The sequence below is a fragment of the Haematobia irritans genome, chromosome 3 (assembly GCF_050003625.1).
Source record: "Haematobia irritans isolate KBUSLIRL chromosome 3, ASM5000362v1, whole genome shotgun sequence".
Taxonomy (NCBI): domain Eukaryota; kingdom Metazoa; phylum Arthropoda; class Insecta; order Diptera; family Muscidae; genus Haematobia; species Haematobia irritans.
This window is the reverse complement of record NC_134399.1, coordinates 111,236,322-111,263,895: the sequence shown is the minus strand read 5'-3', so window position 1 is coordinate 111,263,895 and position 27,574 is coordinate 111,236,322. Positions and strand designations below refer to the sequence as shown.

The following is a 27,574-nucleotide window of genomic DNA, read 5'->3' as shown; positions in this document are numbered from 1 at the left end:
TTTAATTTATATATTTATTAATTTATTGTTTTTATTTTATTTATTCTTCACTCTTTATTTTATTAGTCGTTTAATTGTTCTTTATTTAAATTTTATTTACATCCCTTTAATGTTTCCCCACCCTAATATTTACTTTCAAATTCATTTCGTTTATTTACTTTACTCTCTTTTAGTTCTATGACCTATATTCGTTTTTCGTTTGTTTTCGATCATTTAATGTTACATTAGTTATTATAGTTTGTTTTGGTTTGATCGATCTCTTCCCACTGCTTATGTTGGTCGTGGGTATAGTTGAAGAAAACAACAACAACAACAAAGCATAAATATCGTTTATGCTTTTGCTTGTTATTTGTTTTTCATAATGCTTGCAAATTTGATACATTGGTTGAATGCATGTATGTATGTACATACATACATATCAATAACTGTCATCTTTTGGTTCTTTTCGTGGTTCAGTGGGAAGAGATGATCAAAGTTAAAGTTAGTTGTCGATGATTGTTTGTCACCAACGCGTTGCTCGAATAAAGGAAAACAATGTTTGAACTTGTTATATTAAAACAAATAGAATATTAACTCTTGTTGTTCGGCATAGTTACATTGAAAATAATTATTGTAATAAAACAAATTATTTAAACTGAATTTTTACTCGGTCGTTGGGTTTTTAAAAAGGCAATGTTTGAACGGGTAAAAATATAAAGAAAATCTAAGTTGTTCTACGGGCGACATATCAACTTTGTGGTTCTGTGCAAACATTTTGGCGACCGTGACAGGACGGTCAGTGTTTAAAGTTGAAAATAATTTGTTGTGGAAAAAGGTTTTCGTACATTTGAAGTGGTGTGGGGTATTTCATCATTGTTGTGTTATTCGTGCTTTCGTTGCCCCTACTGCTGATGTTAAATCCTGTTAGTTTTGTACCTTTGGACACCAACTTTAATTGCTGCCGTCGTAATTATTTTGAAAGAAATTCAACTCGGAGTTTCTTAGCAGAATCAAAGTGAATTGTTGTTAGGTAACAATTATAAAGCTTGGCTTGGTGATACATAAAATTCCAATTTAGTGGAAATTAGCGCCATATTTATTGGAAAGCGCTAATTGCAAAATTGTTGTTCCTGAAATATAAGAAACGCAATTTTCTCTTTCGTCGTTGACGTTCTCTTAAGTTTGCAAAATGACGAGAGACGATAATGATGCTTCTGAAGAAGCAAGTGGTGCTGATTTGTCTTCTCTTAAACAGCAACGTAGCTCTATGAAGAGGAATATCAGCAACATGCATAAAAAGGTAGAAAAAGATGGTGCAAAAGTAGATTCCACTATTTTAGAGTGTCGTTTGCAAATTTTGGAATCATACTTCAAACAGTTGTGCCACATCCAAACTCAAATAGAAACACTTAGTCCGGCTGACACATCGAGGAGTGATTTGGAAGAACTTTTCATAACAGCAAAGGCAAAAATATTGGGCCTTCTGAACAAAAGTCGTAGTTCTATACCTGGTGATACTACTTTGATGAATGCTTCAATTGCCGGAATTTCAACACAATCTCGTTTGCCTTCGTTGAAATTGCCTCGTTTTGATGGAAAATATGGCGAGTATAAAAGATTTATTTCGACATTTAACAACATGGTCCATGAAAATCAAACTATTACCCCAGTTGATAAATTCAATTATTTATTGAACTGTCTCAGTGGTCCCGCTTTGGCAGTTGTTGAAGCTTTTCAAGTGTCAGAGGAAAACTACCCGAAAGCACTAACACGGCTCCAGGAACGTTATGACAATAAGGTATTGATTTTTTTGGAACATATCAACACTCTTTTCGATATTCCGAAAATGGCAAAAGGTGATAGCTCATCATTGCGGAATATTATTGACACTGTTTCGGCTGTTCGTGGTTCTTTGTTGTCGCTTGGGTCTGAAGCAGATGTTATGAACGCAATTTTAGTACATTTGGTTTTGAATAAAGTGGATGCAGATACGAAACAGAATTATGATGAAAAACAAGAATATAAATCGTTGCCCTCTTGGGATTGTTGCTATGATGTTTTGAGTCTTCGTTGTCAATTTCTCGAAAGTCATGGAAAAAGGACAGAATTTGGTGAAAAAGCAAAACTTGTCAAGCCCAAGCAAAATTTTAATCGCACTGCCCATACTTTCGTCAATTCAAATCCAAATTGTGTATATTGTAATTCAACTGATCATTATCTGCAAACTTGTTCTTCGTTTTCGGCAATAGCAGTTCCCGATCGTTTTAATTTTGTAAAACGCGGTGGCCTGTGCATTAATTGTCTGCGAAAGGGGCATATGGTTTCAAAATGTCCATCAAAATCACGTTGCAGATTTTGTAATTCAACTCACCACTCAGTGTTGCACATTTTTAGTCCAGACAACTCGGGACAGTCAACCATTTCGAATACTACTACAGTGCAACCTTCAACTAGTAATCAAAATCCAGTTTCGCTTGTGGCTCGCTCATGTAAAAGGGCAATCATTCCGACTGCTGTGGTTCTCATCAAAGATTATTGTGGAACTTTTCAACCGGTAAGAGCTTTACTTGATTCCGGCTCCGAACTCAATTTCATTTCAGAAGAAACTGCAAAAAGGCTTCGGCTTAAATTTCGACCATATTCACAAGAAGTTTCGGGAATTGGAGAAGTTAGAACCAGAATTAAATTTACCGTGTCCGCTACAATAAAATCAAGAATTAGTTCGTTCCAGTGGTCCTCAACTTTTGCTGTTACCCCAACAATTGCATCTGTACAGCCCGGTGAGTACATATATACTTCAAATTGGAAAATTCCCACCGATATACCGTTAGCTGACCCATTGTTTTTCAAACCGCAACATATTGACATTCTTTTGAGTGCTGAAGTATTTTTTGATTTATTACTTGATGGTCGAATTTCTCTTGGATATGGTATGCCAAACCTTACCAATACTGTTTTTGGATACATTGTTGGTGGTATCGCAAGTACTGGTCAAGCGAGATCTAATTTTACATGCAATTTGATGGTCAATTCTTTAGAAGTGGATCTTGATAAAACTCTAAAAAAATTTTGGGAAGTAGAAGAATACGAAAAGAATCCCAATATGTTGTCCGAAGAAGAAGCAGCATGTGAAAATCACTTTGTTGAAAATGTTAAATTAGATTTTGATGGAAGAGTTGTGGTCCGCTTGCCATTTAAAGAAAATCCCAAATGTCTCGGCGATTCGTTCGAAGCTGCTCGAAAACGTTTTTTGTCCCTGGAAAGACGTTTAGATCGTGATCTACAATTGAAGTCAATGTATAAAGAATTCATGGATGAGTATTTGTCCCTGGGTCACATGTCGCTCTATAATCAACCGTTATGTGGTACCTATTACATAATACCACATCATTGTGTTTTGAGACCACAAAGTACTACAACAAAAATTAGAGTTGTATTTGATGCATCTTCTCGTAGTTCGTCAAATAAATCATTGAACGATATTTTGATGGTTGGACCAACAATACAACAAGACCTGATCACCACACTATTTTCGTTTCGTTTACACAAGTATGCTTTTACTGCTGATATTTCTAAAATGTATCGACAATTTCGAATAGATGAAAATGATAGAAAATATCAACTCATATTGTGGAGAAATCAAAAAGATGAACATTTAAAGGTATATCAACTGAATACTGTTACCTACGGTTTATCTGCCGCCCCATTTTTGGCGATTCGTAGTTTGTTTTTCATTGCAGATAAATATTCGCACTCGCATCCTTGTGGTTCTGAAGTTTTGCGCAACGATTTATACGTGGATGATGTACTCACCGGCGCTGACGACCTTGCAACGCTGGCTCAAAAGAAAAACGAGCTAGTAAAAATATTAAGTTTCCATGGCCTTGAGTTAGCAAAATGGAACAGCAATAACATCATGTTCGGTTCAAATCAAGATGCAGAAATCACCATTAAAACAAGTGAAGATGAAGTTGCAAAAGCCTTGGGTATGTCTTGGAAACCCAAGGAGGACGTTTTTACTTACCGATTCGAGTTACCAGATGTGATGAATCCTACAAAAAGATCTGTTTTGTCAATTGTATCAAAAATCTATGACTTGCTTGGACTATTGAGCCCCATTGTCATTCGATGCAAAATACTTCTTCAAGAAATGTGGGTGCAAAACATTGGATGGGATGACCCATTAACTGAACATCTTAAATCATTATGGCTCCAAATTAAATCGGATTTAAATTACATACATAAAGTTGAAGTCCCCAGGTATGTTTTAACCTCAAATGATACTCTTGGAGAAATTCACGGATTTGCTGACGCCTCGCAACGAGCATATGGTTGTTGTATTTACTATCGAGTTTGTCTTAAGGGAGAATACAAAACGACCCTTTTAATTGCAAAATCCAAAGTGGCCCCAATTAAGGCACAATCACTACCACGGCTCGAATTGTGCGCAGCAGTATTGCTGAATAACACATGGCTCAAAATACAACCAAAAATTTCAAGTTTTGTCTCATCGATATATTTTTGGACTGATTCCAAAATCGTACTACAATGGCTTAAATTACATTCGTCGACGTTGAATTGTTTTGTGGCAAATCGTATTTCTGAACTACAGGAGAAAACAAGAAATGTTAGCTGGAGACACGTCCCTTCGAAGAGTAACCCTGCTGATGTGGTTTCGCGTGGATGTAGCGCGGAGGAAATTTCTAATACCATTTGGTTTAGTGGCCCTTCGTTTTTGGAAGAAGATATTACAAAATGGCCCGGAACTGAAGAACAATTGAACATCGAAATTCTCGAACGTAGAAAGGCAGCTGTTTTTGTGGCAAATTCATCAGAAGTCAACATCATAGATGACCTTCTCGATAAGCATTCTTCCTATATTAAATTTATTAGAATAATTGCTTATATTTTTCGTATATTCAACAGATGTCCTGCTAAGAAAGATGTGAATATTTCTGATGTAATTCATTTGTCCCCAGATGAATTAGAAGAAGGTTTTTGGAGAATTGTGGCTCACATCCAGATGTGGTGTTTTGGTGCCGATATCAAATCACTGAGTAATGGTGGTCTGGTAAACCCATCGCTTCAAAAACTTTCACCATTTGTACATGAGATGACACTTGGAGCAACCACAGTCAAAATTCTTCGTGTTGGTGGTCGTTTGTCCCAAGCGCCCATTCCATATGATGCAAGATTTCCAGCACTATTACCAAAAGACCATCGCTTCGTTAAATTGTATATTGAGCATGTTCATCGCTCACATTTACACGCTGGAGCAAAAGTGTTGTTGGGACTATTGCGCCAGAAAATATGGATTGTAAACGCCAGAGATGTTGTACGCAAAGTTGTTCGCAATTGCGTTCATTGTTTTCATTACAAACCGAAATTGATGGAACAGTTGATGGGAAATTTGCCATCAGATCGACTTCGAGCTCAACGCCCATTTTTGATTGCTGGTGTTGATTTTTGTGGTCCATTCATGACGTCGTACCGTATCCGAGGAAAAGTGCCTTATAAAACATACATAGCTGTATTTGTGTGTTTCACTTCCAAGGCAGTTCATTTAGAACTAGTTTCGGACCTATCGACAAACAATTTCATCTTGTGTCTCAAAAGATTTGTTGGAAGACGTGGCATACCCCAAAAGTTGTATTGCGACAACGCCACTAATTTCGTTGGAGCACGTAACCAAATCAAAGAATTAAAAGAAAGTCTTTTTCGAGATGATGTGGTCCACGACATGAAATCACTTTGTTGTCAACTTGGTTTCGAATTTTGTTTTATACCTCCCCGTGCCCCACATTTTGGCGGACTGTGGGAAGCAGCCGTCAAATCTACAAAAACGCTACTTATAAAGAACGTTGGCAAAGCATATCTTACTTTCGAAGAGCTACAAACAGTCATAATTGACGTTGAGGCAATTTTAAATTCGCGCCCCATCGCTCCAATATCAAACGATCCCAATGATGGTGAAGCCCTAACGCCTGGTCATCTGCTTATTGGTTCTTCATTGGTTGCAGTTCCCGATAAACATATCGATTCATCCCAATCATCATTATTGTCTCGGTGGCAAAGGGTCTCATTTTTGAAACAACAATTTTGGCAAATGTGGTCCCGAGATTATATGCTATCTTTACAACAAAGGTCAAAGTGGTTCAAAGACAATAACAACATAAAAGAAGGGCAACTAGTTCTAATACATGAAGACAACACTCCGCCACAACAATGGTTACTAGCTCGTGTTACAAAACCTATTCTAGGCCGTGATGGAAAGGTTCGTGTGGTTGAACTGAAAACTAAATCTGGAATTTGTACTCGGCCAATTCACAAAGTGGCTCCCCTACCAAATAATGAAGAGGTTTGAAACATGGAGGTTTCAACGGCGGGAGAATGTTGGGGCAGATCGTATTTTATGTCATTTATATTACTTTAATTTATATATTTATTAATTTATTGTTTTTATTTTATTTATTCTTCACTATTTATTTTATTAGTCGTTTAATTGTTCTTTATTTAAATTTTATTTACATCCCTTTAATGTTTCCCCACCCTAATATTTACTTTCAAATTCATTTCGTTTATTTACTTTACTCTCTTTTAGTTCTATGACCTATATTCGTTTTTCGTTTGTTTTCGATCATTTAATGTTACATTAGTTATTATAGTTTGTTTTGGTTTGATCGATCTCTTCCCACTGCTTATGTTGGTCGTGGGTATAGTTGAAGAAAACAACAACAACAACAAAGCATAAATATCGTTTATGCTTTTGCTTGTTATTTGTTTTTCATAATGCTTGCAAATTTGATACATTGGTTGAATGCATGTATGTATGTACATACATACATATCAATAACTGTCATCTTTTGGTTCTTTTCGTGGTTCAGTGGGAAGAGATGATCAAAGTTAAAGTTAGTTGTCGATGATTGTTTGTCACCAACGCGTTGCTCGAATAAAGGAAAACAATGTTTGAACTTGTTATATTAAAACAAATAGAATATTAACTCTTGTTGTTCGGCATAGTTACATTGAAAATAATTATTGTAATAAAACAAATTATTTAAACTGAATTTTTACTCGGTCGTTGGGTTTTTAAAAAGGCAATGTTTGAACGGGTAAAAATATAAAGAAAATCTAAGTTGTTCTACGGGCGACATATCAACTTTGTGGTTCTGTGCAAACAACCCCCAAAAAATTGAAAAATCCACCCAAAACCTAAAAAAATTGAAATTTTTATATGAAAAACTTCTTTTGCCCATATCTCCTTAAATATGCGTCCTAGAGCGAAAAGGACTTTAATTCGTGACCACCCTCAAAAAATTGAAAAATCCACCCAAAACCTAACAAAATTGAAATTTTTATATGAAAAACTTCTTTTGCCCATATCTCCTAAACTAAGCGTCCTAGAGCGAAAAGGACTTTAATTCGTGACCACCCTCAAAAAATTGAAAAATCCACCCAAAACCTAAAAAAATTTAAATTTTTATATGAAAAACTTCTTTTGCCCATATCTCCTTAAATATGCGTCCTAGAGCGAAAAGGACTTTAATTCGTGACCACCCTAAAAAAATTGAAAAATCCACCCAAAACCTAACAAAATTGAAATTTTTATATGAAAAACTTCTTTTGCCCATATCTCCTAAACTAAGCGTCCTAGAGCGAAAAGGACTTTAATTCGTGACCACCCTCAAAAAATTGAAAAATCCACCCAAAACCTAAAAAAATTAAAATTTTTATATGAAAAACTTCTTTTGCCCATATCTCCTTAAATATGCGTCCTAGAGCGAAAAGGACTTTAATTCGTGACCACCCCCAAAAAGTTGAAAAATCCACCCAAAACCTAAAAAAATTGAAATTTTTATATGAAAAACTTCTTTTGCCCATATCTCCTTAAATATGCGTCCTAGAGCGAAAAGGACTTTAATTCGTGACCACCCCCAAAAAATTTAAAAATCCACCCAAAACCTACAAAAATTGAAATTTTTATATGAAAAACTTCTTTTGCCCATATCTCCTAAACTAAGCGTCCTAGAGCGAAAAGGACTTTAATTCGTGACCACCCTCAAAAAATTGAAAAATCCACCCAAAACCTAAAAAAATTGAAATTTTTATATGAAAAACTTCTTTTGCCCATATCTCCTTAAATATGCGTCCTAGAGCGAAAAGGACTTTAATTCGTGACCACCCCCAAAAAATTTAGAAATCGACACAAAACCTAAAAAAATTGAAATTTTTATATGAAAAACTTCTTTTGCCCATATCTCCTTAAATATGAGTCCTAGAGCGAAAAGGACTTTAATTCGTGACCACCCCCAAAAAATTGAAAAATCCACCCAAAACTAAAAAAAATTGAAATTTTTATATGAAAAACTTCTTTTGCCCATATCTCCTTAAATATGCGTCCTAGAGCGAAAAGGACTTTAATTCGTGACCACCCTCAAAAAATTGAAAAATCCACCCAAAACCTAAAAAAATTGAAATTTTTATATGAAAAACTTCTTTTGTCCATATCTCCTTAAATATGCGTCCTAGAGCGAAAAGGACTTTAATTCGTGGCCACCCCCAAAAAATTGAAAAATCCACCCAAAACCTAAAAAAATTGAAATTTTTATATGAAAAACTTCTTTTGTCCATATCTCCTTAAATATGCGTCCTAGAGCGAAAAGGACTTTAATTCGTGACCACCCCCAAAAAATTGAAAAATCCACCCAAAACCTAAAAAAATTGAAATTTTTATATGAAAAACTTCTTTTGCCCATATCTCCTTAAATATGCGTCCTAGAGCGAAAAGGACTTTAATTCGTGACCACCCTCAAAAAATTGAAAATTCCACCCAAAACCTAACAAAATTGAAATTTTTATATGAAGAACTTCTTTTGCCCATATCTCCTAAACTAAGCGTCCTAGAGCGAAAAGGACTTTAATTCGTGACCACCCTCAAAAAATTGAAAAATCCACCCAAAACCTAAAAAAATTAAAATTTTTATATGAAAAACTTCTTTTGCCCATATCTCCTTAAATATGCGTCCTAGAGCGAAAAGGACTTTAATTCGTGACCACCCCCAAAAAGTTGAAAAATCCACCCAAAACCTAAAAAAATTGAAATTTTTATATGAAAAACTTCTTTTGCCCATATCTCCTTAAATATGCGTCCTAGAGCGAAAAGGACTTTAATTCGTGACCACCCCCAAAAAATTTAGAAATCGACACAAAACCTAAAAAAATTGAAATTTTTATATGAAAAACTTCTTTTGCCCATATCTCCTTAAATATGAGTCCTAGAGCGAAAAGGACTTTAATTCGTGACCACCCCCAAAAAATTGAAAAATCCACCCAAAACTTAAAAAAATTGAAATTTTTATATGAAAAACTTCTTTTGCCCATATCTCCTAAACTAAGCGTCCTAGAGCGAAAAGGACTTTAATTCGTGACCACCCTCAAAAAATTGAAAAATCCACCCAAAACCTAAAAAAATTAAAATTTTTATATGAAAAACTTCTTTTGCCCATATCTCCTTAAATATGCGTCCTAGAGCGAAAAGGACTTTAATTCGTGACCACCCTCAAAAAATTGAAAAATCCACCCAAAACCTAACAAAATTGAAATTTTTATATGAAAAACTTCTTTTGCCCATATCTCCTAAACTAAGCGTCCTAGAGCGAAAAGGACTTTAATTCGTGACCACCCTCAAAAAATTGAAAAATCCACCCAAAACCTAAAAAAATTAAAATTTTTATATGAAAAACTTCTTTTGCCCATATCTCCTTAAATATGCGTCCTAGAGCGAAAAGGACTTTAATTCGTGACCACCCTCAAAAAATTGAAAAATCCACCCAAAACCTAACAAAATTGAAATTTTTATATGAAAAACTTCTTTTGCCCATATCTCCTAAACTAAGCGTCCTAGAGCGAAAAGGACTTTAATTCGTGACCACCCTCAAAAAATTGAAAAATCCACCCAAAACCTAAAAAATTGAAATTTTTATATGAAAAACTTCTTTTGCCCATATCTCCTTAAATATGAGTCCTAGAGCGAAAAGGACTTTAATTCGTGACCACCCTCAAAAAATTGAAAAATCCACCCAAAACCTAAAAAAATTGAAATTTTTATATGAAAAACTTCTTTTGCCCATATCTCCTAAACTAAGCGTCCTAGAGCGAAAAGGACTTTAATTCGTGACCACCCCCAAAAAATTGAAAAATCCACCCAAAACCTAAAAAAATTGAAATTTATATATGAAAAACTTCTTTTGCCCATATCTCCTTAAATATGCGTCCTAGAGCGAAAAGGACTTTAATTCGTGACCACCCCCAAAAAATTGAAAAATCCACCCAAAACCTAACAAAATTGAAATTTTTATATGAAAAACTTCTTTTGCCCATATCTCCTTAAATATGAGTCCTAGAGCGAAAAGGACTTTAATTCGTGACCACCCTCAAAAAATTGAAAAATCCACCCAAAACCTAAAAAAATTGAAATTTTTATATGAAAAACTTCTTTTGCCCATATCTCCTTAAATATGCGTCCTAGAGCGAAAAGGACTTTAATTCGTGAGCACCCCCAAAAAATTTAAAAATCGACACAAAACCTAAAAAAATTGAAATTTTTATATGAAAAACTTCTTTTGCCCATATCTCCTTAAATATGAGTCCTAGAGCGAAAGGGACTTTAATTCGTGACCACCCCCAAAAAATTGAAAAATCCACCCAAAACTTAAAAAAATTGAAATTTTTATATGAAAAACTTCTTTTGCCCATATCTCCTTAAATATGCGTCCTAGAGCGAAAAGGACTTTAATTCGTGACCACCCTCAAAAAATTGAAAAATCCACCCAAAACCTAAAAAAATTGAAATTTTTATATGAAAAACTTCTTTTGCCCATATCTCCTAAACTAAGCGTCCTAGAGCGAAAAGGACTTTAATTCGTGACCACCCTCAAAAAATTGAAAAATCCACCCAAAACCTAAAAAAATTGAAATTTTTATATGAAAAACTTCTTTTGCCCATATCTCCTAAACTAAGCGTCCTAGAGCGAAAAGGACTTTAATTCGTGACCACCCCCAAAAAATTGAAAAATCCACCCAAAACCTAAAAAAATTGAAATTTATATATGAAAAACTTCTTTTGCCCATATCTCCTTAAATATGCGTCCTAGAGCGAAAAGGACTTTAATTCGTGACCACCCCCAAAAAATTGAAAAATCCACCCAAAACCTAACAAAATTGAAATTTTTATATGAAAAACTTCTTTTGCCCATATCTCCTTAAATATGAGTCCTAGAGCGAAAAGGACTTTAATTCGTGACCACCCTCAAAAAATTGAAAAATCCACCCAAAACCTAAAAAAATTGAAATTTTTATATGAAAAACTTCTTTTGCCCATATCTCCTAAACTAAGCGTCCTAGAGCGAAAAGGACTTTAATTCGTGACCACCCCCAAAAAATTGAAAAATCCACCCAAAACCTAAAAAAATTGAAATTTTTATATGAAAAACTTCTTTTGCCCATATCTCCTTAAATATGCGTCCTAGAGCGAAAAGGACTTTAATTCGTGACCACCCCCAAAAAATTGAAAAATCCACCCAAAACCTAACAAAATTGAAATTTTTATATGAAAAACTTCTTTTGTCCATATCTCCTTAAATATGCGTCCTAGAGCGAAAAGGACTTTAATTCGTGACCACCCCCAAAAAATTGAAAAATCCACCCAAAACCTAACAAAATTGAAATTTTTATATGAAAAACTTCTTTTGCCCATATCTCCTAAACTAAGCGTCCTAGAGCGAAAAGGACTTTAATTCGTGACCACCCCCAAAAAATTGAAAAATCCACCCAAAACCTAAAAAAATTGAAATTTTTATATGAAAAACTTCTTTTGCCCATATCTCCTTAAATATGCGTCCTAGAGCGAAAAGGACTTTAATTCGTGACCACCCCCAAAAAATTGAAAAATCCACCCAAAACCTAAAAAAATTGAAATTTTTATATGAAAAACTTCTTTTGCCCATATCTCCTTAAATATGCGTCCTAGAGCGAAAAGGACTTTAATTCGTGACCACCCCCAAAAAATTGAAAAATCCACCCAAAACCTAACAAAATTGAAATTTTTATATGAAAAACTTCTTTTGCCCATATCTCCTAAACTAAGCGTCCTAGAGCGAAAAGGACTTTAATTCGTGACCACCCTCAAAAAATTGAAAAATCCACCCAAAACCTAACAAAATTGAAATTTTTATATGAACAACTTCTTTTGTCCATATCTCCTTAAATATGCGTCCTAGAGCGAAAAGGACTTTAATTCGTGACCACCCCAAAAAATTTAAAAATCCACCCAAAACCTAAAAAAATTGAAATTTTTATATGAAAAACTTCTTTTGCCCATATCTCCTTAAATATGAGTCCTAGAGCGAAAAGGACTTTAATTCGTGACCACCCTCAAAAAATTGAAAAATCCACCCAAAACCTAAAAAAATTGAAATTTTTATATGAAAAACTTCTTTTGCCCATATCTCCTAAACTAAGCGTCCTAGAGCGAAAAGGACTTTAATTCGTGACCACCCCCAAAAAATTGAAAAATCCACCCAAAACCTAAAAAAATTGAAATTTATATATGAAAAACTTCTTTTGCCCATATCTCCTTAAATATGCGTCCTAGAGCGAAAAGGACTTTAATTCGTGACCACCCCCAAAAAATTGAAAAATCCACCCAAAACCTAAAAAAATTGAAATTTTTATATGAAAAACTTCTTTTGCCCATATCTCCTTAAATATGAGTCCTAGAGCGAAAAGGACTTTAATTCGTGACCACCCTCAAAAAATTGAAAAATCCACCCAAAACCTAAAAAAATTGAAATTTTTATATGAAAAACTTCTTTTGCCCATATCTCCTAAACTAAGCGTCCTAGAGCGAAAAGGACTTTAATTCGTGACCACCCCCAAAAAATTGAAAAATCCACCCAAAACCTAAAAAAATTGAAATTTTTATATGAAAAACTTCTTTTGCCCATATCTCCTTAAATATGCGTCCTAGAGCGAAAAGGACTTTAATTCGTGACCACCCCCAAAAAATTGAAAAATCCACCCAAAACCTAACAAAATTGAAATTTTTATATGAAAAACTTCTTTTGTCCATATCTCCTTAAATATGCGTCCTAGAGCGAAAAGGACTTTAATTCGTGACCACCCCCAAAAAATTGAAAAATCCACCCAAAACCTAAAAAAATTGAAATTTTTATATGAAAAACTTCTTTTGCCCATATCTCCTTAAATATGCGTCCTAGAGCGAAAAGGACTTTAATTCGTGACCACCCCCAAAAAATTTAAAAATCCACCCAAAACCTAAAAAAATTGAAATTTTTATGTGAAAAACTTCTTTTGCCCATATCTCCTAAACTAAGCGTCCTAGAGCGAAAAGGACTTTAATTCGTGACCACCCTCAAAAAATTGAAAAATCCACCCAAAACCTAAAAAAATTAAAATTTTTATATGAAAAACTTCTTTTGCCCATATCTCCTTAAATATGCGTCCTTGAGCGAAAAGGACTTTAATTCGTGACCACCCTCAAAAAATTGAAAAATCCACCCAAAACCTAAAAAAATTGAAATTTTTATATGAAAAACTTCTTTTGCCCATATCTCCTTAAATATGCGTCCTAGAGCGAAAAGGACTTTAATTCGTGACCACCCTCAAAAAATTGAAAAATCCACCCAAAACCTAAAAAAATTGAAATTTTTATATGAAAAACTTCTTTTGTCCATATCTCCTTAAATATGCGTCCTAGAGCGAAAAGGACTTTAATTCGTGACCACCCCCAAAAAATTGAAAAATCCACCCAAAACCTAAAAAAATTGAAATTTTTATATGAAAAACTTCTTTTGTCCATATCTCCTTAAATATGCGTCCTAGAGCGAAAAGGACTTTAATTCGTGACCACCCCCAAAAAATTGAAAAATCCACCCAAAACCTAAAAAAATTGAAATTTTTATATGAAAAACTTCTTTTGCCCATATCTCCTTAAATATGCGTCCTAGAGCGAAAAGGACTTTAATTCGTGACCACCCTCAAAAAATTGAAAAATCCACCCAAAACCAAACAAAATTGAAATTTTTATATGAAAAACTTCTTTTGTCCATATCTCCTTAAATATGCGTCCTAGAGCGAAAAGGACTTTAATTCGTGACCACCCCCAAAAATTTTAAAAATCCACCCAAAACCTAAAAAAATTGAAATTTTTATATGAAAAACTTCTTTTGCCCATATCACCTTAAATATGCGTCCTAGAGCGAAAAGGACTTTAATTCGTGACCACCCCCAAAAAATTTAAAAATCCACCCAAAACCTAAAAAAATTGAAATTTTTATATGAAAAACTTCTTTTGCCCATATCTCCTAAACTAAGCGTCCTAGAGCGAAAAGGACTTTAATTCGTGACCACCCTCAAAAAATTGAAAAATCCACCCAAAACCTAAAAAATTGAAATTTTTATATGAAAAACTTCTTTTGCCCATATCTCCTTAAATATGCGTCCTAGAGCGAAAAGGACTTTAATTCGTGACCACCCTCAAAAAATTGAAAAATCCACCCAAAACCTAACAAAATTGAAATTTTTATATGAAAAACTTCTTTTGCCCATATCTCCTAAACTAAGCGTCCTAGAGCGAAAAGGACTTTAATTCGTGACCACCCTCAAAAAATTGAAAAATCCACCCAAAACCTAACAAAATTGAAATTTTTATATGAAAAACTTCTTTTGCCCATATCTCCTAAACTAAGCGTCCTAGAGCGAAAAGGACTTTAATTCGTGACCACCCTCAAAAAATTGAAAAATCCACCCAAAACCTAAAAAAATTAAAATTTTTATATGAAAAACTTCTTTTGCCCATATCTCCTTAAATATGCGTCCTAGAGCGAAAAGGACTTTAATTCGTGACCACCCTCAAAAAATTGAAAAATCCACCCAAAACCTAAAAAAATTGAAATTTTTATATGAAAAACTTCTTTTGCCCATATCTCCTTAAATATGCGTCCTAGAGCGAAAAGGACTTTAATTCGTGACCACCCTCAAAAAATTTAAAAATCCACCCAAAACCTAAAAAAATTGAAATTTTTATATGAAAAACTTCTTTTGTCCATATCTCCTTAAATATGCGTCCTAGAGCGAAAAGGACTTTAATTCGTGACCACCCCCAAAAAATTGAAAAATCCACCCAAAACCTAAAAAAATTGAAATTTTTATATGAAAAACTTCTTTTGCCCATATCTCCTTAAATATGCGTCCTAGAGCGAAAAGGACTTTAATTCGTGACCACCCTCAAAAAATTGAAAAATACACCCAAAACCTAACAAAATTGAAATTTTTATATGAAAAACTTCTTTTGCCCATATCTCCTAAACTAAGCGTCCTAGAGCGAAAAGGACTTTAATTCGTGACAACCCTCAAAAAATTAAATATGCGTCCTAGAGCGAAAAGGACTTTAATTCGTGACCACCCCCAAAAAATTGAAAAATCCACCCAAAACCTAACAAAATTGAAATTTTTATATGAAAAACTTCTTTTGTCCATATCTCCTTAAATATGCGTCCTAGAGCGAAAAGGACTTTAATTCGTGACCACCCCCAAAAAATTGAAAAATCCACCCAAAACCTAAAAAAAATTGAAATTTTTATATGAAAAACTTCTTTTGCCCATATCTCCTTAAATATGCGTCCTAGAGCGAAAAGGACTTTAATTCGTGACCACCCCCAAAAAATTTAAAAATCCACCCAAAACCTAAAAAAATTGAAATTTTTATGTGAAAAACTTCTTTTGCCCATATCTCCTTAAATATGCGTCCTAGAGCGAAAAGGACTTTAATTCGTGACCACCCTCAAAAAATTGAAAAATCCACCCAAAACCTAACAAAATTGAAATTTTTATATGAAAAACTTCTTTTGCCCATATCTCCTTAAATATGCGTCCTAGAGCGAAAAGGACTTTAATTCGTGACCACCCTCAAAAAATTTAAAAATCCACCCAAAACCTAAAAAAATTGAAATTTTTATGTGAAAAACTTCTTTTGCCCATATCTCCTTAAATATGCGTCCTAGAGCGAAAAGGACTTTAATTCGTGACCACCCTCAAAAAATTGAAAAATCCACCCAAAACCTAACAAAATTGAAATTTTTATATGAAAAACTTCTTTTGCCCATATCTCCTAAACTAAGCGTCCTAGAGCGAAAAGGACTTTAATTCGTGACCACCCTCAAAAAATTGAAAAATCCACCCAAAACCTAACAAAATTGAAATTTTTATATGAAAAACTTCTTTTGCCCATATCTCCTAAACTAAGCGTCCTAGAGCGAAAAGGACTTTAATTCGTGACCACCCTCAAAAAATTGAAAAATCCACCCAAAACCTAAAAAAATTAAAATTTTTATATGAAAAACTTCTTTTGCCCATATCTCCTTAAATATGCGTCCTAGAGCGAAAAGGACTTTAATTCGTGACCACCCTCAAAAAATTGAAAAATCCACCCAAAACCTAACAAAATTGAAATTTTTATATGAAAAACTTCTTTTGTCCATATCTCCTTAAATATGCGTCCTAGAGCGAAAAGGACTTTAATTCGTGACCACCCCCAAAAAATTTAAAGATCCACCCAAAACCTAAAAAAATTGACATTTTTATATGAAAAACTTCTTTTGTCCATATCTCCTTAAATATGCGTCCTAGAGCGAAAAGGACTTTAATTCGTGACCACCCTCAAAAAATTGAAAAATCCACCCAAAACCTAAAAAAATTGAAATTTTTATATGAAAAACTTCTTTTGCCCATATCTCCTTAAATATGCGTCCTAGAGCGAAAAGGACTTTAATTCGTGACCACCCTCAAAAAATTGAAAAATCCACCCAAAACCTAACAAAATTGAAATTTTTATATGAAAAACTTCTTTTGCCCATATCTCCTAAACTAAGCGTCCTAGAGCGAAAAGGACTTTAATTCGTGACCACCCTCAAAAAATTGAAAAATCCACCCAAAACCTAAAAAAATTAAAATTTTTATATGAAAAACTTCTTTTGCCCATATCTCCTTAAATATGCGTCCTAGAGCGAAAAGGACTTTAATTCGTGACCACCCCCAAAAAGTTGAAAAATCCACCCAAAACCTAAAAAAATTGAAATTTTTATATGAAAAACTTCTTTTGCCCATATCTCCTTAAATATGAGTCCTAGAGCGAAAAGGACTTTAATTCGTGACCACCCCCAAAAAATTGAAAAATCCACCCAAAACTTAAAAAAATTGAAATTTTTATATGAAAAACTTCTTTTGCCCATATCTCCTTAAATATGCGTCCTAGAGCGAAAAGGACTTTAATTCGTGACCACCCTCAAAAAATTGAAAAATCCACCCAAAACCTAAAAAAATTGAAATTTTTATATGAAAAACTTCTTTTGTCCATATCTCCTTAAATATGCGTCCTAGAGCGAAAAGGACTTTAATTCGTGACCACCCTCAAAAAATTGAAAAATCCACCCAAAACCTAACAAAATTGAAATTTTTATATGAAAAACTTCTTTTGCCCATATCTCCTTAAATATGAGTCCTAGAGCGAAAAGGACTTTAATTCGTGACCACCCTCAAAAAATTGAAAAATCCACCCAAAACCTAACAAAATTGAAATTTTTATATGAAAAACTTCTTTTGCCCATATCTCCTAAACTAAGCGTCCTAGAGCGAAAAGGACTTTAATTCGTGACCACCCTCAAAAAATTGAAAAATCCACCCAAAACCTAACAAAATTGAAATTTTTATATGAAAAACTTCTTTTGCCCATATCTCCTTAAATATGAGTCCTAGAGCGAAAAGGACTTTAATTCGTGACCACCCTCAAAAAATTGAAAAATCCACCCAAAACCTAACAAAATTGAAATTTTTATATGAAAAACTTCTTTTGCCCATATCTCCTAAACTAAGCGTCCTAGAGCGAAAAGGACTTTAATTCGTGACCACCCTCAAAAAATTGAAAAATCCACCCAAAACCTAAAAAAATTAAAATTTTTATATGAAAAACTTCTTTTGCCCATATCTCCTAAACTAAGCGTCCTAGAGCGAAAAGGACTTTAATTCGTGACCACCCCCAAAAAATTTAAAAATCCACCCAAAACCTAACAAAATTGAAATTTTTATATGAAAAACTTCTTTTGTCCATATCTCCTTAAATATGCGTCCTAGAGCGAAAAGGACTTTAATTCGTGACCACCCCCAAAAAACTGAAAAATCCACCCAAAACCTAAAAAAATTGAAATTTTTATATGAAAAACTTCTTTTGTCCATATCTCCTTAAATATGCGTCCTAGAGCGAAAAGGACTTTAATTCGTGACCACCCCCAAAAAATTGAAAAATCCACCCAAAACCTAAAAAAATTAAAATTTTTATATGAAAAACTTCTTTTGTCCATATCTCCTTAAATATGCGTCCTAGAGCGAAAAGGACTTTAATTCGTGACCACCCTCAAAAAATTGAAAAATCCACCCAAAACCTAACAAAATTGAAATTTTTATATGAAAAACTTCTTTTGCCCATATCTCCTAAACTAAGCGTCCTAGAGCGAAAAGGACTTTAATTCGTGACCACCCTCAAAAAATTGAAAAATCCACCCAAAACCTAACAAAATTGAAATTTTTATATGAAAAACTTCTTTTGCCCATATCTCCTAAACTAAGCGTCCTAGAGCGAAAAGGACTTTAATTCGTGACCACCCTCAAAAAATTGAAAAATCCACCCAAAACCTAAAAAAATTGAAATTTTTATATGAAAAACTTCTTTTGCCCATATCTCCTTAAATATGCGTCCTAGAGCGAAAAGGACTGTTTGCACAGAACCACAAAGTTGATATGTCGCCCGTAGAACAACTTAGATTTTCTTTATATTTTTACCCGTTCAAACATTGCCTTTTTAAAAACCCAACGACCGAGTAAAAATTCAGTTTAAATAATTTGTTTTATTACAATAATTATTTTCAATGTAACTATGCCGAACAACAAGAGTTAATATTCTATTTGTTTTAATATAACAAGTTCAAACATTGTTTTCCTTTATTCGAGCAACGCGTTGGTGACAAACAATAATCGACAACTAACTTTAACTTTGATCATCTCTTCCCACTGAACCACGAAAAGAACCAAAAGATGACAGTTATTGATATGTATGTATGTACATACATACATGCATTCAACCAATGTATCAAATTTGCAAGCATTATGAAAAACAAATAACAAGCAAAAGCATAAACGATATTTATGCTTTGTTGTTGTTGTTGTTTTCTTCAACTATACCCACGACCAACATAAGCAGTGGGAAGAGATCGATCAAACCAAAACAAACTATAATAACTAATGTAACATTAAATGATCGAAAACAAACGAAAAACGAATATAGGTCATAGAACTAAAAGAGAGTAAAGTAAATAAACGAAATGAATTTGAAAGTAAATATTAGGGTGGGGAAACATTAAAGGGATGTAAATAAAATTTAAATAAAGAACAATTAAACGACTAATAAAATAAATAGTGAAGAATAAATAAAATAAAAACAATAAATTAATAAATATATAAATTAAAGTAATATAAATGACATAAAATACGATCTGCCCCAACATTCTCCCGCCGTTGAAACCTCCATGTTTCAAACCTCTTCATTATTTGGTAGGGGAGCCACTTTGTGAATTGGCCGAGTACAAATTCCAGATTTAGTTTTCAGTTCAACCACACGAACCTTTCCATCACGGCCTAGAATAGGTTTTGTAACACGAGCTAGTAACCATTGTTGTGGCGGAGTGTTGTCTTCATGTATTAGAACTAGTTGCCCTTCTTTTATGTTGTTATTGTCTTTGAACCACTTTGACCTTTGTTGTAAAGATAGCATATAATCTCGGGACCACATTTGCCAAAATTGTTGTTTCAAAAATGAGACCCTTTGCCACCGAGACAATAATGATGATTGGGATGAATCGATATGTTTATCGGGAACTGCAACCAATGAAGAACCAATAAGCAGATGACCAGGCGTTAGGGCTTCACCATCATTGGGATCGTTTGATATTGGAGCGATGGGGCGCGAATTTAAAATTGCCTCAACGTCAATTATGACTGTTTGTAGCTCTTCGAAAGTAAGATATGCTTTGCCAACGTTCTTTATAAGTAGCGTTTTTGTAGATTTGACGGCTGCTTCCCACAGTCCGCCAAAATGTGGGGCACGGGGAGGTATAAAACAAAATTCGAAACCAAGTTGACAACAAAGTGATTTCATGTCGTGGACCACATCATCTCGAAAAAGACTTTCTTTTAATTCTTTGATTTGGTTACGTGCTCCAACGAAATTAGTGGCGTTGTCGCAATACAACTTTTGGGGTATGCCACGTCTTCCAACAAATCTTTTGAGACACAAGATGAAATTGTTTGTCGATAGGTCCGAAACTAGTTCTAAATGAACTGCCTTGGAAGTGAAACACACAAATACAGCTATGTATGTTTTATAAGGCACTTTTCCTCGGATACGGTACGACGTCATGAATGGACCACAAAAATCAACACCAGCAATCAAAAATGGGCGTTGAGCTCGAAGTCGATCTGATGGCAAATTTCCCATCAACTGTTCCATCAATTTCGGTTTGTAATGAAAACAATGAACGCAATTGCGAACAACTTTGCGTACAACATCTCTGGCGTTTACAATCCATATTTTCTGGCGCAATAGTCCCAACAACACTTTTGCTCCAGCGTGTAAATGTGAGCGATGAACATGCTCAATATACAATTTAACGAAGCGATGGTCTTTTGGTAATAGTGCTGGAAATCTTGCATCATATGGAATGGGCGCTTGGGACAAACGACCACCAACACGAAGAATTTTGACTGTGGTTGCTCCAAGTGTCATCTCATGTACAAATGGTGAAAGTTTTTGAAGCGATGGGTTTACCAGACCACCATTACTCAGTGATTTGATATCGGCACCAAAACACCACATCTGGATGTGAGCCACAATTCTCCAAAAACCTTCTTCTAATTCATCTGGGGACAAATGAATTACATCAGAAATATTCACATCTTTCTTAGCAGGACATCTGTTGAATATACGAAAAATATAAGCAATTATTCTAATAAATTTAATATAGGAAGAATGCTTATCGAGAAGGTCATCTATGATGTTGACTTCTGATGAATTTGCCACAAAAACAGCTGCCTTTCTACGTTCGAGAATTTCGATGTTCAATTGTTCTTCAGTTCCGGGCCATTTTGTAATATCTTCTTCCAAAAACGAAGGGCCACTAAACCAAATGGTATTAGAAATTTCCTCCGCGCTACATCCACGCGAAACCACATCAGCAGGGTTACTCTTCGAAGGGACGTGTCTCCAGCTAACATTTCTTGTTTTCTCCTGTAGTTCAGAAATACGATTTGCCACAAAACAATTCAACGTCGACGAATGTAATTTAAGCCATTGTAGTACGATTTTGGAATCAGTCCAAAAATATATCGATGAGACAAAACTTGAAATTTTTGGTTGTATTTTGAGCCATGTGTTATTCAGCAATACTGCTGCGCACAATTCGAGCCGTGGTAGTGATTGTGCCTTAATTGGGGCCACTTTGGATTTTGCAATTAAAAGGGTCGTTTTGTATTCTCCCTTAAGACAAACTCGATAGTAAATACAACAACCATATGCTCGTTGCGAGGCGTCAGCAAATCCGTGAATTTCTCCAAGAGTATCATTTGAGGTTAAAACATACCTGGGGACTTCAACTTTATGTATGTAATTTAAATCCGATTTAATTTGGAGCCATAATGATTTAAGATGTTCAGTTAATGGGTCATCCCATCCAATGTTTTGCACCCACATTTCTTGAAGAAGTATTTTGCATCGAATGACAATGGGGCTCAATAGTCCAAGCAAGTCATAGATTTTTGATACAATTGACAAAACAGATCTTTTTGTAGGATTCATCACATCTGGTAACTCGAATCGGTAAGTAAAAACGTCCTCCTTGGGTTTCCAAGACATACCCAAGGCTTTTGCAACTTCATCTTCACTTGTTTTAATGGTGATTTCTGCATCTTGATTTGAACCGAACATGATGTTATTGCTGTTCCATTTTGCTAACTCAAGGCCATGGAAACTTAATATTTTTACTAGCTCGTTTTTCTTTTGAGCCAGCGTTGCAAGGTCGTCAGCGCCGGTGAGTACATCATCCACGTATAAATCGTTGCGCAAAACTTCAGAACCACAAGGATGCGAGTGCGAATATTTATCTGCAATGAAAAACAAACTACGAATCGCCAAAAATGGGGCGGCAGATAAACCGTAGGTAACAGTATTCAGTTGATATACCTTTAAATGTTCATCTTTTTGATTTCTCCACAATATGAGTTGATATTTTCTATCATTTTCATCTATTCGAAATTGTCGATACATTTTAGAAATATCAGCAGTAAAAGCATACTTGTGTAAACGAAACGAAAATAGTGTGGTGATCAGGTCTTGTTGTATTGTTGGTCCAACCATCAAAATATCGTTCAATGATTTATTTGACGAACTACGAGAAGATGCATCAAATACAACTCTAATTTTTGTTGTAGTACTTTGTGGTCTCAAAACACAATGATGTGGTATTATGTAATAGGTACCACATAACGGTTGATTATAGAGCGACATGTGACCCAGGGACAAATACTCATCCATGAATTCTTTATACATTGACTTCAATTGTAGATCACGATCTAAACGTCTTTCCAGGGACAAAAAACGTTTTCGAGCAGCTTCGAACGAATCGCCGAGACATTTGGGATTTTCTTTAAATGGCAAGCGGACCACAACTCTTCCATCAAAATCTAATTTAACATTTTCAACAAAGTGATTTTCACATGCTGCTTCTTCTTCGGACAACATATTGGGATTCTTTTCGTATTCTTCTACTTCCCAAAATTTTTTTAGAGTTTTATCAAGATCCACTTCTAAAGAATTGACCATCAAATTGCATGTAAAATTAGATCTCGCTTGACCAGTACTTGCGATACCACCAACAATGTATCCAAAAACAGTATTGGTAAGGTTTGGCATACCATATCCAAGAGAAATTCGACCATCAAGTAATAAATCAAAAAATACTTCAGCACTCAAAAGAATGTCAATATGTTGCGGTTTGAAAAACAATGGGTCAGCTAACGGTATATCGGTGGGAATTTTCCAATTTGAAGTATATATGTACTCACCGGGCTGTACAGATGCAATTGTTGGGGTAACAGCAAAAGTTGAGGACCACTGGAACGAACTAATTCTTGATTTTATTGTAGCGGACACGGTAAATTTAATTCTGGTTCTAACTTCTCCAATTCCCGAAACTTCTTGTGAATATGGTCGAAATTTAAGCCGAAGCCTTTTTGCAGTTTCTTCTGAAATGAAATTGAGTTCGGAGCCGGAATCAAGTAAAGCTCTTACCGGTTGAAAAGTTCCACAATAATCTTTGATGAGAACCACAGCAGTCGGAATGATTGCCCTTTTACATGAGCGAGCCACAAGCGAAACTGGATTTTGATTACTAGTTGAAGGTTGCACTGTAGTAGTATTCGAAATGGTTGACTGTCCCGAGTTGTCTGGACTAAAAATGTGCAACACTGAGTGGTGAGTTGAATTACAAAATCTGCAACGTGATTTTGATGGACATTTTGAAACCATATGCCCCTTTCGCAGACAATTAATGCACAGGCCACCGCGTTTTACAAAATTAAAACGATCGGGAACTGCTATTGCCGAAAACGAAGAACAAGTTTGCAGATAATGATCAGTTGAATTACAATATACACAATTTGGATTTGAATTGACGAAAGTATGGGCAGTGCGATTAAAATTTTGCTTGGGCTTGACAAGTTTTGCTTTTTCACCAAATTCTGTCCTTTTTCCATGACTTTCGAGAAATTGACAACGAAGACTCAAAACATCATAGCAACAATCCCAAGAGGGCAACGATTTATATTCTTGTTTTTCATCATAATTCTGTTTCGTATCTGCATCCACTTTATTCAAAACCAAATGTACTAAAATTGCGTTCATAACATCTGCTTCAGACCCAAGCGACAACAAAGAACCACGAACAGCCGAAACAGTGTCAATAATATTCCGCAATGATGAGCTATCACCTTTTGCCATTTTCGGAATATCGAAAAGAGTGTTGATATGTTCCAAAAAAATCAATACCTTATTGTCATAACGTTCCTGGAGCCGTGTTAGTGCTTTCGGGTAGTTTTCCTCTGACACTTGAAAAGCTTCAACAACTGCCAAAGCGGGACCACTGAGACAGTTCAATAAATAATTGAATTTATCAACTGGGGTAATAGTTTGATTTTCATGGACCATGTTGTTAAATGTCGAAATAAATCTTTTATACTCGCCATATTTTCCATCAAAACGAGGCAATTTCAACGAAGGCAAACGAGATTGTGTTGAAATTCCGGCAATTGAAGCATTCATCAAAGTAGTATCACCAGGTATAGAACTACGACTTTTGTTCAGAAGGCCCAATATTTTTGCCTTTGCTGTTATGAAAAGTTCTTCCAAATCACTCCTCGATGTGTCAGCCGGACTAAGTGTTTCTATTTGAGTTTGGATGTGGCACAACTGTTTGAAGTATGATTCCAAAATTTGCAAACGACACTCTAAAATAGTGGAATCTACTTTTGCACCATCTTTTTCTACCTTTTTATGCATGTTGCTGATATTCCTCTTCATAGAGCTACGTTGCTGTTTAAGAGAAGACAAATCAGCACCACTTGCTTCTTCAGAAGCATCATTATCGTCTCTCGTCATTTTGCAAACTTAAGAGAACGTCAACGACGAAAGAGAAAATTGCGTTTCTTATATTTCAGGAACAACAATTTTGCAATTAGCGCTTTCCAATAAATATGGCGCTAATTTCCACTAAATTGGAATTTTATGTATCACCAAGCCAAGCTTTATAATTGTTACCTAACAACAATTCACTTTGATTCTGCTAAGAAACTCCGAGTTGAATTTCTTTCAAAATAATTACGACGGCAGCAATTAAAGTTGGTGTCCAAAGGTACAAAACTAACAGGATTTAACATCAGCAGTAGGGGCAACGAAAGCACGAATAACACAACAATGATGAAATACCCCACACCACTTCAAATGTACGAAAACCTTTTTCCACAACAAATTATTTTCAACTTTAAACACTGACCGTCCTGTCACGGTCGCCAAAATGTTTGCACAGAACCACAAAGTTGATATGTCGCCCGTAGAACAACTTAGATTTTCTTTATATTTTTACCCGTTCAAACATTGCCTTTTTAAAAACCCAACGACCGAGTAAAAATTCAGTTTAAATAATTTGTTTTATTACAATAATTATTTTCAATGTAACTATGCCGAACAACAAGAGTTAATATTCTATTTGTTTTAATATAACAAGTTCAAACATTGTTTTCCTTTATTCGAGCAACGCGTTGGTGACAAACAATAATCGACAACTAACTTTAACTTTGATCATCTCTTCCCACTGAACCACGAAAAGAACCAAAAGATGACAGTTATTGATATGTATGTATGTACATACATACATGCATTCAACCAATGTATCAAATTTGCAAGCATTATGAAAAACAAATAACAAGCAAAAGCATAAACGATATTTATGCTTTGTTGTTGTTGTTGTTTTCTTCAACTATACCCACGACCAACATAAGCAGTGGGAAGAGATCGATCAAACCAAAACAAACTATAATAACTAATGTAACATTAAATGATCGAAAACAAACGAAAAACGAATATAGGTCATAGAACTAAAAGAGAGTAAAGTAAATAAACGAAATGAATTTGAAAGTAAATATTAGGGTGGGGAAACATTAAAGGGATGTAAATAAAATTTAAATAAAGAACAATTAAACGACTAATAAAATAAATAGTGAAGAATAAATAAAATAAAAACAATAAATTAATAAATATATAAATTAAAGTAATATAAATGACATAAAATACGATCTGCCCCAACAAGGACTTTAATTCGTGACCACCCGCAAAAAATTGAAAAATCCACCCAAAACCTAAAAAAATTGAAATTTTTATGTGAAAAACTTCTTTTGCCCATATCTCCTTAAATATGCGTCCTAGAGCGAAAAGGACTTTAATTCGTGACCACCCCCAAAAAATTGAAAAATCCACCCAAAACCTAAAAAAATTGAAATTTTTATATGAAAAACTTCTTTTGCCCATATCTCCTTAAATATGAGTCCTAGAGCGAAAAGGACTTTAATTCGTGACCACCCCCAAAAAATTGAAAAATCCACCCAAAACTTAAAAAAATTGAAATTTTTATATGAAAAACTTCTTTTGCCCATATCTCCTTAAATATGCGTCCTAGAGCGAAAAGGACTTTAATTCGTGACCACCCCCAAAAAATTGAAAAATCCACCCAAAACCTAAAAAAATTGAAATTTTTATATGAAAAACTTCTTTTGTCCATATCTCCTTAAATATGCGTCCTAGAGCGAAAAGGACTTTAATTCGTGACCACCCCCAAAAAATTTAAAAATCCACCCAAAACCTAAAAAAATTGAAATTTTTATGTGAAAAACTTCTTTTGCCCATATCTCCTTAAATATGCGTCCTAGAGCGAAAAGGACTTTAATTCGTGACCACCCCCAAAAAATTGAAAAATCCACCCAAAACTTAAAAAAATTGAAATTTTTATATGAAAAACTTCTTTTGCCCATATCTCCTTAAATATGCGTCCTAGAGCGAAAAGGACTTTAATTCGTGACCACCCCCAAAAAATTGAAAAATCCACCCAAAACTTAAAAAAATTGAAATTTTTATATGAAAAACTTCTTTTGCCCATATCTCCTTAAATATGCGTCCTAGAGCGAAAAGGACTTTAATTCGTGACCACCCCCAAAAAATTAAAAAATCCACCCAAAACCTAAAAAAATTGAAATTTTTATATGAAAAACTTCTTTTGTCCATATCTCCTTAAATATGCGTCCTAGAGCGAAAAGGACTTTAATTCGTGACCACCCCCAAAAAATTGAAAAATCCACCCAAAACCTAAAAAAATTGAAATTTTTATATGAAAAACTTCTTTTGCCCATATCTCCTTAAATATGCGTCCTAGAGCGAAAAGGACTTTAATTCGTGACCACACCCAAAAAATTTAAAAATCGACACAAAACCTAAAAAAATTGAAATTTTTATATGAAAAACTTCTTTTGCCCATATCTCCTTAAATATGAGTCCTAGAGCGAAAAGGACTTTAATTCGTGACCACCCCCAAAAAATTGAAAAATCCACCCAAAACTTAAAAAAATTGAAATTTTTATATGAAAAACTTCTTTTGCCCATATCTCCTTAAATATGCGTCCTAGAGCGAAAAGGACTTTAATTCGTGACCACCCCCAAAAAATTGAAAAATCCACCCAAAACCTAAAAAAATTGAAATTTTTATGTGAAAAACTTCTTTTGCCCATATCTCCTTAAATATGCGTCCTAGAGCGAAAAGGACTTTAATTCGTGACCACCCCCAAAAAATTTAAAAATCCACCAAAAACCTAA

The 27,574-nt window shown here is 34.3% G+C and overlaps 2 protein-coding genes across 2 annotated transcripts; one reads left to right on the top strand and one right to left on the bottom strand.

Moving 5' to 3' along the window:
* Positions 1-1,168: 1,168 nt before the first annotated feature.
* LOC142231142 (uncharacterized) lies at positions 1,169-6,343 on the top strand. Its single transcript, XM_075301761.1, has one exon. It carries the CDS (start codon positions 1,169-1,171, stop codon positions 6,341-6,343), a length of 5,175 nt encoding a protein of 1,724 aa, XP_075157876.1.
* Positions 6,344-19,639: 13,296 nt separating this feature from the next.
* On the bottom strand, positions 19,640-24,814 carry LOC142231141 (uncharacterized). The gene has a single exon (XM_075301760.1). The coding sequence runs from the start codon at positions 24,812-24,814 to the stop codon at positions 19,640-19,642; it is 5,175 nt and encodes a 1,724-aa protein (XP_075157875.1).
* Positions 24,815-27,574: the final 2,760 nt, after the last annotated feature.